The sequence below is a fragment of the Atta colombica genome, unplaced genomic scaffold (assembly GCF_001594045.1).
Source record: "Atta colombica isolate Treedump-2 unplaced genomic scaffold, Acol1.0 scaffold261, whole genome shotgun sequence".
Taxonomy (NCBI): domain Eukaryota; kingdom Metazoa; phylum Arthropoda; class Insecta; order Hymenoptera; family Formicidae; genus Atta; species Atta colombica.
Genome location: NW_017259361.1, coordinates 1,227,578 through 1,240,568, shown reverse-complemented (window position 1 = coordinate 1,240,568; position 12,991 = coordinate 1,227,578). Strand labels below are relative to the sequence as shown.

Here is a 12,991-nt window from a genome sequence, read left to right as displayed (position 1 = left end):
TAATAAAAATATTATACATTATAAAAATATATATTTTATATAAGATATAAGTATATATAGTTAGCAATGATATACCTTCCTGTATGTATACTCCAATCGTATAATTTAACAAGTAAATTTTCACTTAATAAATATTCTAAACACGGAGAATGTGTTGCAGTGTTACCCTGTTGATAATGATTATGTGAATTCGAATCCCGTAACTCTAGTATCAATAATGTCACCATTTGGTCAATGTGATTAACAACTCCAAGTACATCATCTTGACTAGGTATCCCTTTAGGAGGCTGAAAAATATACGAATTGATAATCTTTAAAGAATACCAGATATATAAGATATCTATAAAGAAATTAAAAGTAATTCTCACTAACGAAGGATCTGTTACAACTACCTGAAATCGATTCGATTCTCTTTGAAATACATTGTTAATCATAAAAATCTAAGAGAAACTTTTTATTTTTATAGGCTTTTTATGAGTCACTCTCAGATTTAAGAGGATAAAACAATCCCTCAAAATTAATAGAGATATTTTCAAGATAAATATCTCATTTTAAGTTCAAAAATGTTGAAGGATTTCAAATAACGCGACCTATTATGCTAGGAGCTTCTCCCTTCCCTCCCTTTCTCCCTCTCTCATCCCGCCAACTCGACCCAAGATGCCAACGTGATCATAACGCATGCGCAATTTGTTACGCTATACAGATATGACAGGTTTCGTAACCTCAATAGCAATGAACTTTTAAATTAATATCTCGTTTCACGGGACAGAGTGACACTTTTTTCTGCCAGATTCTTTCGTTTCATGCAAAAACGCGTCGAATGACAATTTCCCCATTTCATTTCCCAAATTCAAGTGAACGAAAGCATTCTCAACAAATACCCACTTATATATATTTTTTTAAATCTGTAATTAAAGATGTAATTTAAAGAAGATATTCTTTAGACACACATATTATCTAGGGAGAGATGTAAATTTCAAAATAGTAAATTTAAAAAGTTCTAAAAATAATTGTTCTTACTAAAGAATGCAGAATGATTTCGTATATCTGTTGTGAATGTTTGCAAAAGCTGTCATAACATGCAGATGGATCAGCGTCCTTTGGTGGTGAGTCCCTGGATCGCTGTTTGCTGAAGCTCGTTCGCAACGGATTGGTTCGTAGCCAACTCATTGTTTTTTTTTTTACAATATATATCTTCCACAATAATACAGCCAACAAGTCTAAATTATCACATTCGTAGTTTCACTATTTTGCGTTTTGGACAAAGTACGCTGAGACTGACTCAGATGTAATCAATCTATTGCCATCAAGAATACCTTTTAATGTACTGGTCACATATTAAAACGACGCAATAAAAAACAGTGCGATAACGCGAATCACATATTTATTAGACAATCCACGATTCACTGATACATGCCAGCATGTATCGAGTAATAGATACCATCAGGCGATCAGATTGTCTGACACCAGTGTCGCCAATCTGAAACGTTGAACTCGCCCAATGATTTAGTTTACATCGTGCACTTAATATACACGGGTATTAACTAGTTACTTTCTATTGAATGATCTTAATTTCAGCGATACGTTAAAACATGATATTTGTATTTAATTAATCATGATGTATACTGTATTATATATTTAATACAGCATTCTCTAAATACGTTGTTGAAATTAAAATAATTTAATAAAAAGTTTATAGTTACGTGTATTAAGCATACGATGTAAACTAGGCCATTAGTTTTCTCTCTACTTGCACTTTCATGTTCATACTCGATCTGTTTATTATTTATCTACATGATACTTCTTGGAATTATTTTTTGTGATTGTAACAAAATTGTTAAGGCGGCAAGTTTAACTTAACAATGAAAAACAATAGTTTAATAACTATAAACTGTTATGAAAGTTATTTTTATTTTGTTGTATGGTCGTGTGCCATCATTTATTCTGCATATCAATTTTATTTGGCAAATAATTGTAAGAATATATATCGAAAAAGAGAACAGTTAAATTGTTATATAATAATGATTTTAATCATATATGATTTATTTTCAGATTTCAGTGATTATAATGATATATACAGTGATTTTGATTCAGGATGGTCTTGGATTGGAAAGAAACGAGACACTTCTGATCAAGAGTGGCTTGTATGGCTTACATTAGTAAATAGACTGATACCATGTGTTTTTATACATCATTTTGTCAGTCAGATTATTAAAGTCAATAGTAATAGTATGGTATATATATGATAGTTATATGCAAAGTATGATGCAGAAAGAATTATGAATAATATCAGAAGAAAATAACACAAAAATTTTTCAGACATTATGCTATTGGTATATTTTATCATCTATAGTTTTTCTTTACTATTATTTGGGTATATTGGGTATGTTATGTACAATACTCCAACCTACTTTTTTACATATAATGACGTGTATATGCAGTAAAAATGCAGCATGGACTATACATGTTTTGTATATGTTTGTAATACACATATTAAAAATTCCAAATGGTCCTTTTCAAAGTTGGTTAGGAATTACTGATGAGAAGCATTATATTTTAACACTTGTGATGTGTTGGATACATTTAAGAAGTATCAGTCACAATATGGATAGTATTGATGACCAATTTTCCAACTCAAATAGCTTCATTCAAAAATTGGCATATTGCTTATACCTGCCTACATTATTTTTAGGACCACTCATTTTGTATCATGAATTTGTGGAATCTGTATGTTTAAATATTTATATTACATGCTAAAGAATCATAAAGTTCAATGAAGTATGAATATTTTATTTTTTCAGATTAATCAATCACATCAGTATTGGAATTGTCAAAAGTTTTTAACATTTATGTTAAATTTAATTAGATATATGTTCTGGTGTTTTTTTACTGAATTATTGTTACATTTTATTTATGTAAATGCTATACAATATCATTTGCAGGTAATAATTCTTTTTGTACATAATGTACATTTGTATGTATACATATTATACACACAAGTATAAGAATATATTTTGTTTTGTATAGGTTTTACAAAATTTGAATTCTTGGGAACTATTTGGTTTAGGGTATTGCATGGGACAATTTTTTTTCAATAAATATGTTGTAATATATGGAACATGCAGTAATTTATGTTATTTGGATGATATAAAAGCGCCATCGCAACCTAAATGCATAGCTAGAATACATTTATATTCCGACATGTGGAAACATTTTGATAGAGGGTTATACAAATTTTTAATAAGGTAAATTTGATTGAATTTATCTACTACACATATATTTTATTCTGTTACAATAATCAAAAATATTATATATATCGTATATATTGTATTATAATATAGGCTCATATTTCTTTTAATATTTTAATATTATATTTACAGATATATTTATGTTCCTATACGAAAATCAAATAGATGTTTTGGAAAACTATTTGCATCATTTTTATGTTTCACATTTGTTTTTATATGGCATGGGATACAAATGAATATCTTTATTTGGGCACTGCTCAATTTTATAGGAATAGTAATTGAAAATATAGGAACATCAATTGGCAAAAGCAAACAATATTATAAAATGCAGAACACACATTTATCTTCAAAAAATACTAAGAGACTTCATTGCATACTGGCAAGCCCTCTTTTAGCAATGTCAGCGATATCTAATTTTTATTTTTTGGGTGGACAAGATATTGGAAATATCTTTATACAGAAAATAATACATGGCAAGTTCATTATATTTATTTTAGTATTCTATTTTTTATATGCCGCATTTTATTTACTATGTATAGAGAGATTATATATCTGTTATCTTATTTTTTATAAATATTGCATACTAATAATATTTATTATTAAAATATATTATTTTTTACTATTAAAAATTTTAATATTTTCAATATTTTCAAATCTAAAGTATAATTCTTGTATTATAAATAAGCCAAAATTAAGATGAAAATTTTTGTCTGTAGGATCCTGGAAAAGTCTGTTTATTCTACTTTTCCTTCTTTATTGCTGTTGTCAAGTTTCTGTAGATATTAAAAGATGGGAATTACGTCATATCAAAAGATAATAAAATGTTTTTTACATCAACAATGTGATATAATATCATAAAATCATAACATAAAGTTAATGTTACGTACATAGTTCTTATATCAATTTCTTTAAAACAATTTCAAATAATTAAAAATAATTTTAAAAAAAAAGGATAATTTTTGCATTGTTTGTTTTATAAAATATCAAGTTTGAAGAAATGTAAAATAATTGCTCATATATAATTATATATGTTTATAAATATTTATATATTTATGTGTGTTTATATGTATTCATATATGAAAAATTTTTTTTTGAAATGCCATATTTGATACTAGTAATATTTCTCAACTTTAGTTTAACTCTCTAAACAGCCAAAATTGATCATTCAATTTAAATTTAATTTGTGTACGTTTAAATTTAAACAAAAACGTGATAGAATCAATATCTTGTGCTAAACTTTGATCAAATGTCACTACTAGGGATTAACTTTTTGTTAACTGCTTTGATAGAAACGGGCCTTAGTCCCTTTTGTTAAACTAGATATTGGCAGAGAGTAACCTGAAAGTGGACATTCCGCGATCTTTTTCATATATCAAATCTCGTAGGGTAATATTCACGTTTTTGTGATTCTCTTCTAAACTATTGCGTGGATTAATTAAAATTGATTATTTATCCTTGCCTAATCCACATAATAACATGGAAGAAGATCACGAAAACGTGGTCAATATCCTATGAAATTTAATACACAAAAAAAGGAGGAGGTTTCGGAATGCCGGAACCATTTCAGGTTTCTCTTTGATATTGGAAAGCATTGGGCGATTTCAGCGCTTTAGATTGATGACACTAGTGTTGGACAACCTGGTCACCCTGATCGTAGCAGTGTTCTCAGACTATCTCAGACTTCTTTCTGTCTGTGGCCTGATACGAACATTAGTGAAAATTATATCTACTCATTTTAGTTGCATATTTCATATTTATTTCTTCTCTCTTTCCTATTTCAAAGATACAAATTTATTTTATTTAAAGATAGAAAATGCAAGAAAGTATAATAAATATGAATACATCTACTATCAAATGGTAAAATATTTTGTAAGATATTTTATAATATTTTATAAGAGAATTTATTTATTACTGTTTCATATTAATAAATGAGGCAATAATTAGAGAATAAGTATAGAAAATACAAAGAAGACTTTGCAAATTTTACTTATTTATAAGTAAAATAATCATTCATGAGTTATGAATGTAAAGTAATTGTTATAATATAGAGTTTTGTCATTAATATAGAGTTGACAGCGTGATTGTTAAAATACAGCTACTAATGATAAAATAAAATATAAAATAATACATGTATTTAATTACATAAGATGACAAAACAAATCTTGATTGTTTTTTGTTCTCCATCTAGGCTACCTTTTGTGACTATATTATTTGACACATAATCTTATGGTTGTTTATATACAATTCATTTGATGAAATCCAAATAAATCAATATAATAAGTAAGTATCGACAAAATTCTCTACATGCAATTAAGTAACATAGAATTTAAATTGATTACTTTTTATTTTAATATTTAATTAAAGGTGTTTTCCAGCATAAAACAGTGTAACACAATGATCGTTTCATCTTTGTTTAACATTGGCAAACAAAAATATAATGATTCTGTGTTACTACACTGTGTTACTACACTGTGTCATTTGTGTTGCTGAATAGCACCCTAAATATATTTATTCTAATTATCTATATAAAAATTACAATTTTGTATTATTTCTTTAATATTAATTAGATAAATGATGATGTATGTAGTATTAAATTATTAAGCATTTAAAATTCAGCTTCGACCGTTAATAGCTTTTATTTCCTATTGATTTTGTGTCACATGCACGGTTCAATAATTAAGTTTCTTTCTTTAATACGATTGAATTTATAGAAAAATACTTGATAATTGTAAAATCTTAGTGTCTCTTAGACATTATATAATTTTCGCTACAAGATATATAATTCTATGTTTTTTGATATTATCAGTTACTAATATATGTATGCTTTTCGGTATTATTTTGATTAACAGAATAACAAGATAGCAATTATTTGTGTTATCTTTAGAAATCAAGCTATTATAAGTGAGATTAAAAAATCAAATAAAAAAAATTGATCAAAATTTTTAATGTAAAATATTATTTTGAAACAAAAAAGTTATCTCTTTTCTTCAAATGTTTAAAACTATTATATTGTTCAATAAATATTATAAATATATTATAGGTATAAGATTCAATAATTATTCTCTTTTTTATACACTATCAAAATATAATATTCAAACATATAATATTCTATGTACAAATATGTAATCTTATATACAGATTTTAATTCATCCAGTAGAACATTTCAAATTCTTAAGTTAAATACAAAAACATTTCTGACAAAAGTGCTCAGTTACAAGAGAGAAAAAAGATCGTGATTTTAGTTGATCTTCAGAAGATATTTTTAATCTTTTGCGTCATGACAGGATTTCATCTTTTTGTGCTCAGTTTTTGATTATTTTGATGAATTTATTGACGTTGAGTTTTTTTTTATTTCATAGGGTTCGTAGAAAATAAATAAGTGTTAAAAAAGGCAATCATAAATTTTTATTTGCATAAGTATTTTAACTATAAACATATAATCAAAATTTGTGCTTTTTTGAAAAAAATGCACTTTTTTATCGAATTATTATCAATAATTAAAAATTATTATCGGCAGTTTAAGCTCATTTAAGATGTTTTAAAATATTTTTCAGAATTTTTTCAGATTTTTTCGTTGTTTACATTGTTTTTTATTATAAATTGATAATCTTCAAAAAATGAAAAATCGATATTTTCTACTGTTAATAAATAGTTTAAATATTTGTTATAATGATGTTCTAAGAATTTTTCATCGAATTCTAATCTGAATCAAAATTTTCAAATTTTAAAATCCAAAATGATGGAACTAGTGTGATGGACCAAAAGCGAAAAAATAATCTTATTATCTTAAAATTTAGTTTCTGGATATGTTGGTCGCTACATCTAAATCTAAGGTCAAGATTTTCGAATACCTACAGACTTCTATAAATAAACTGCCAACTTCGTCCCCATGTTTGAAGACAATCTTGGACAGCCTCATATTTGTGTTCATTTACTCTCGCATGTATAAATCACACGACTAACGTTAATGCTTCTGTTTTCATAAATTCACACAATACTCACACAGACAGGATGCATGGGTGAACTGAAACAAGAACAACTCGGAATCAGGTTCATCTCTTTCTGTCAATCATTCAGTCAATGTAGTCATAGAAGTCTGTGCGAATGGCAGAATCAAAATGACAGAATGACGAATTTTTATATGTTATTGTTTTAAATCTTAATTTAATTTTTTTATTTTATAGCTTTAGTTATTGTTGTAATGATACTTTTATTTAGCTTTTAATAGAATAAGATTTGTACAAGAACATTTTACAATTTCAAAATTGTATCCTGTGGTCTAAAATACTATTTTTTCATTTTCTATTATTGCATATTATATATTTAAATGTATTTATCTTCACACATTATATTTCTTACAGATATGTCAGAGCATGTGGAATTGCAGCATCTAGTGGATGTTGATGTGGAAAATAACACAACAAATCATAAAAGAAAGTTTTTTACTCTATTGTGTAAATCATGTCCTTATATGGGTCTAGTATTAGCAACACTGTCGTCTCTGTTCTTCTCACTATGTAGTGTAATAGTTAAGAGCTTAGTAGAGATAAATCCAACAGAAATGGCAATCTTCAGATTCTTTGGGGTATTATTACCAGCTATACCAATTGTGATTTATAAAGGTGAACATCCTTTTCCAAAAGGCCATAGACTGATACTTATTCTGAGGAGTTTTATTGGTACAACAGGACTTATGTTAAGTTTCTATGCATTTAGACATATGCCGTTGGCCGATGCCTCAGTTATTGTATTTTCTGTTCCTGTATTTGTAGCAATATTTGCACGGGTATTTTTGAAAGAACCTTGTGGATTATTTAACGTTGTTACTGTATGTTTAACATTGGTTGGTGTGATATTGATAACACGACCGTCATTAATTTTTAGTCATACCGTAGAATCTCTCTCAGATGGTCAAGTTAAGTCAGAACATGCAGATTTATGGGGTGCTATGGCTGCTTTCTCAGCTACTTTATTTGGTGCAAACGCATATGTTTTACTACGTGCGTTAAAAGGTCTTCATTTCTCTGTTATAATGACAAATTTTGGTTCATTTGCTTTGATTCAAACTACGCTCATATCATGGGCAATTGGTGCATTATGTATGCCACATTGTGGGACTGATAGAGTTTTAGTTGTTGCACTCGCATTGTTTAGTTTTGCAGGTCAAATTTTGTTAACTTTAGCCCTTCAGATCGAACAAGCTGGTCCAGTGGCCATAGCAAGATCTACAGATATTGTTTTTGCGTTTTTTTGGCAAGTATTATTTTTTAATGAAATACCAAATAGATATTCTGTAGGCGGAGCTATATTAGTCACTAGCTCAGTTTTGTTAACAGGCTTAAGAAAATGGGCTCTTTCTTTACCGGAAACGTCAAATATAAAAAAATCTCTTGGAATCTTAATGATATAAATAATGACTTTTTTATTTAGAGAAGAAAGGAACTAAAGTAGACAAAGGAATGCCCAAGAAACAATTATATATGAAAAATAATATTACGACTGATAGCAATTTAAACGTTTGCTTTAAAATGTGTGAATTTATTTGTAACGTATTTTAGATCTATTAATTCTGTTATTAGCAAATTCCAATAATTATTTGATAATTCTAATATTAAAATCGAGGCTGTAATTATTTTAAATAAAAAACGTTTGAATTTAGTCAATTAAGTGACACTTATCGCGTTCAAACTTCACACAATAGTTGCTCTAAGATATTAATTCATTTTTTAATATTAACATAGTTTTACGTAATGAATAATAAATTAAAAATACTTTATCTTAATAATATTTTATTTTTTCATTTCGAGAGACATTATCTATGTGTTATATTTAATTTTATTAAAGTTAAAAAAATTGATTTTTTCAAATCATGATTAAAATTCAAAAGTTTGTTTAAAAAATTCATAAAAATATTGCCAGTTAGAAGGAATAAAAAAAGATAATTTGAAATATATATTAACTCAATGAAAAAAAGTATCAATAAATTGTAAAATGCCTATGCAATCCTTCGCAGTTCTTGACGTGTAAAGAATCAAATCGATAATTGAATTTCTTGAAATATCCAATATATTAAATAAAAAAATACGTTTCAATTCTTGATATATTTTCTTTAACATTGAAAAAGGATCCAATCTGTGAAAACTTGTATACGCATTTTATATTTGATTGAATTGAAAAAACAATCATAAAATTATAATTCTGTAATTGCATTCTCATTTTTAATAATAGTCTAAATATTATGAAATACTGACATTAGAATATGTGATACATGTACGCCAAAGTTTTAATTAATGTCACACATATATACCAATATTTATTCATTTTTACTATCGTGTTATGTTTATTATTGTTGCTATATTTAAATTTTTTTAGGAATTTAATTGGCTAATTTTATAAAATATTATTAAATTATAATTTTTAAATTAAAATAATTTTAATTTAAAAATTGATATAAAGAAAGTCATTATGGTATTTACATTATGGCGTTAGGTCAAATGACCTCTTCTTCAATCTATCTAACAGATGATGCAGTAGGTTTGGGATATTTTTCAAATAGCAACGTGTCTGTATTGCTTTTAGAATTGCAGAAATTAAGTCCACATTTGTTTTGCTCAAATTAATTTGCGCGAGTTTGCTTAGATACAATTAATTCGGGATTATATTTAAGACATTACTTTTTTCATTTTCTAACTCTGGTGTGTGCGCGCATACTTGTGTGCATAGAGGAGTATGAGAAAGAGTGAGAGTGAATATATAAAAAAAGTGTACGTGTGTAATAAAACAGCGTATGAGAGTAGATATATATGTATGCGCGTGCCATATTACTATTCACTATTTTTTATATGTTCCACATGGAACTTGTAGAATGTTATTTATTATACAAATTGAACCGCTTATATATTTAATTATTTATTATATACAAGTATGTATATAATAAAATGTATCATGTATATAATCTTTTTAAAGCAACATTGGTATAATTAAATTTTCCTATTTTTAATACTTCTTTTACACTTAACATTTTTAAATTCCTCTTTAAAATTTTATCTTTATCTTTTGTGATCTAAAATGCAACCTTTCGTAAAATGAGAAAGTGAATAAAAAAGAATACTATGAATATTTTAATCTTATTAATCTTATTAATGTAATTGACGTAACGATATTTTTATTTTGCATATGCTATTACAATAAAAATAGAGATCGGCGGAAAGAATTAAAAATAGGATATTTGCTTGATTCCGATGTATTAAAAACAAGAATGCTTGAATGCACACTAGTAATCTATTGAACAGATTCAAGTGCACATACGCAAGTTGTATTTTTATAATAGGAAAGATTAAATTTTTGACTGGTATATTTTTTAATCTCTTGTAATTTTAAATGAAAATAGTCATAGAATTTTATATTTATAAGTTGAAAACAGAAAAAAATGTCAAACTTATATATATTACTTTTTTCTGTGATTTATATGTATAGGAACATTTTTATTAAGTATGAATGATTAGTATGTAAGGAATGTAATATATTATATAAATAGTCGAAATTATTTTGTCTCGAAACAATTAACTATTTATTACAAATGCAATTTTTACTTTTTAAGATGCAAAAGATTAAAACGAATAAAATAGAAAAAAGAATTTCTCATTATCATAGTACAGATTTGCTTAATGTAGAATCTACAACAAAAATGTAATAATTTGTTTTTCTTCTCTTACTGCTGTATAATAATATTCTATTCGTAATAGTTTTGTGAAAATGATAAAAATTACATTATTTATTTGTATCATAGTATTTAAATGTAAAAATTATACACATTGTATTCGCTTCGTAATGTTAAACAAATTTACATTACATATGTAATTTCTTCCATAGCAAAAAAAAATCACAATAATATGTAATGATAACAAAATCACGATTGCGCGTGAATCCACTTTGTTACAGATGTAATACCACAACAAAGTTAAGATGGCGTGTCCACTTTGTTACAGATACAATATTGTTATGGTATTATACAGCTATGATAAAAATTGCACTTTACTGTAACACTGTTATGACATATACAGATCAAGATAATGTCATCAATAAATTATGATGTCACTGTGACATCACAATTTATCCATGATTAAATTTATTATATGAATGTGACGTTTTTTGCTATGGGAGTTTTATGTAAAACTTGAGAGGAGTGATTATATGAGAGATCTATGCTTTTTTGTATTAATATATATTACATCCTATTTGAGCATACGAATTTAAAAAAATTCCATCCTTGTAATTATTAGATTATATGAAAAAATGAAGAAGCATTAATTATAAATGGAGGAAGAGAAAGTTATACATGAAGATTGCGATTATCAATCAATTTCAAGATGAACATACTGATATATTTAAAATTTTAAGAGTCAGTAGAAATAATGGCTAATTTATCCACCTTCTGTGTAGACATATCTGATATATTATCAAATTTTGTTCTGTTTGTAGAGGAAACATGAGATTCTTTTGATTTCTTTTTTTTAAAAGATTTCTATAGAGTCAGATTTTGGTTCTTAAATAATATTACAAGTATTTTATAAAAATTACTTTAAATCAGATAATTTAAAATAATAAAATCTCATTAGTGAAGCAGTGAAAAATTACTATGAACAGGCCGAGGTGAGTGGTGTGCAATTGAATTATGTGCGCCGCTCCCGGTCACCTTATTTAATTCCATGATAGCGGCAGATGTTGCTCTAATTTTTTATTTTATCGTTTATCATATTTCATTATGTGAAATCGTATCTTTTATGTGTGCAGTAGAACGTAATTATTGGGGATTCATCAAGTCATCCAAGTTTTTTATAGATCCCATGGTGGAAAGAATAAAAATGAATATTTTTTTATTATTTTCTAAAATCATTTTATGATTTTTAATTTGACATGTTATTTCGATGTTTCGAGTCATTCTTCAAAATTACCGCGAAGCAAATGTTTCAATGGCCGCATTTGATATCTGCGCAGAACAGTACGAAATTTGTTTCGAGAACGAGCGCATCTTCTTTCCTTCCATGATAGATTCAACCAATCATATTCAATTACTCAGCGAACAGGTAAGCAATTTTGTCCACCTTGAACGCGCTGATTTTCTAAGTGCGTGTTTTCTAAGTTCTATTTTACGTTGCAAATGCTTTGAAGCACTTTTTGATTGGTTAATTCATAAAACTCTTTCTTCTCATTGGTCAACGAAGCGTTTGCAATATTAAGTGAATCGCATCCTCTTCGTGTTTTCTATTTCTTTGAATATATACCAGTGCGCAGCTCCTCATTTTACTCTTCCCTCTCTCTCCCCTCACCGGGTTCCTTCCGCCATATTATTCTCTTTCTCTTTTCTGTCATTTGCTAATATCCTGTTTGGGAAATCATGCGTCTCGTATACACGTAGCGGTCGTAGCGCGTTGTACTTATTGATCATAGTCATTCGATTGCATGGGGAAACAGATTTTTCGTTATTTGTTTTATTTGTACTGATTCCTGTGTTATTACGTTGTAAACAAGGAAAGATACGACATTATTGAGAAGGTCGAACCCTCCCTCCTGACAAAAAGTGAGTGATATAGTTTTCAACTTGACATATGCGGTTAATAAAAAGGGAGGAGAGAGAAAAGAAAAAAAGTTGATAAGATATAAGTATTTAACATTAACGAAAAATACGAATATAAAAAGAAGAGGAAATGAGATGAACGAAATGTAGAGAGGTTATATTGAAA

General features: G+C 27.1%; 4 protein-coding genes across 5 annotated transcripts in view; 3 read left to right on the top strand and 1 right to left on the bottom strand.

Annotated features, from left to right (window-relative positions):
* The window catches only part of LOC108689161 (UPF0518 protein AAEL005291-like), a 6,653-nt gene extending 5,228 nt beyond the window's left edge, over window positions 1-1,425 (bottom strand). The window contains exons 1-2 of the mRNA XM_018195810.1: window positions 1,021-1,425; window positions 76-287 (exon numbers count right to left, since the gene is read on the bottom strand). Of these exons, the coding sequence (XP_018051299.1) occupies window positions 76-287; window positions 1,021-1,170 (362 nt within the window). The 5' untranslated portion in view covers window positions 1,171-1,425. The remainder of the gene's footprint in view (window positions 1-75; window positions 288-1,020) is intronic.
* A 437-nt stretch (window positions 1,426-1,862) lies between these two features.
* Window positions 1,863-4,065, top strand: LOC108689216 (protein-cysteine N-palmitoyltransferase Rasp). The gene is made up of 6 exons (XM_018195884.1): window positions 1,863-1,974; window positions 2,053-2,159; window positions 2,802-2,942; window positions 3,028-3,245; window positions 3,381-3,721; window positions 3,965-4,065. The coding sequence occupies exons 1-6, from the start codon at window positions 1,863-1,865 to the stop codon at window positions 4,063-4,065; spliced, it is 1,020 nt and encodes a 339-aa protein (XP_018051373.1).
* A 1,392-nt stretch (window positions 4,066-5,457) lies between these two features.
* On the top strand, window positions 5,458-8,866 carry LOC108689212 (solute carrier family 35 member G1-like). The gene is made up of 2 exons (XM_018195879.1): window positions 5,458-5,528; window positions 7,610-8,866. Exon 2 carries the CDS (start codon window positions 7,612-7,614, stop codon window positions 8,656-8,658), a length of 1,047 nt encoding a protein of 348 aa, XP_018051368.1. The 5' UTR covers window positions 5,458-5,528; window positions 7,610-7,611; the 3' UTR covers window positions 8,659-8,866.
* Window positions 8,867-12,602: 3,736 nt separating this feature from the next.
* Window positions 12,603-12,991, top strand: part of LOC108689160 (E3 ubiquitin-protein ligase RNF185-like) — an 11,554-nt gene continuing 11,165 nt past the window's right edge. Inside the window, exon 1 of one of the 2 annotated variants that reach the window (XM_018195807.1) lies at window positions 12,603-12,828. The gene's annotated coding sequence lies outside the window, so the exon portion shown is untranslated. The other variant, XM_018195808.1, reaches the window with a different exon arrangement.

Excerpts from the sequence above, each read along its gene's own strand:
- LOC108689212 (XM_018195879.1), top strand. The coding sequence starts at position 7,612 with ATGTCAGAGCATGTGGAATTGCAGCATCTAGTGGATGTTGATGTGGAA.
- LOC108689216 (XM_018195884.1), top strand. The coding sequence starts at position 1,863 with ATGAAAAACAATAGTTTAATAACTATAAACTGTTATGAAAGTTATTTT. Across the intron at positions 1,975-2,052 it reads ATTTTATTTGGCAAATAATT|ATTTCAGTGATTATAATGAT; the intron begins GTAAGAATATAT and ends ATTTATTTTCAG. Across the intron at positions 3,246-3,380 it reads TTATACAAATTTTTAATAAG|ATATATTTATGTTCCTATAC; the intron begins GTAAATTTGATT and ends TTATATTTACAG.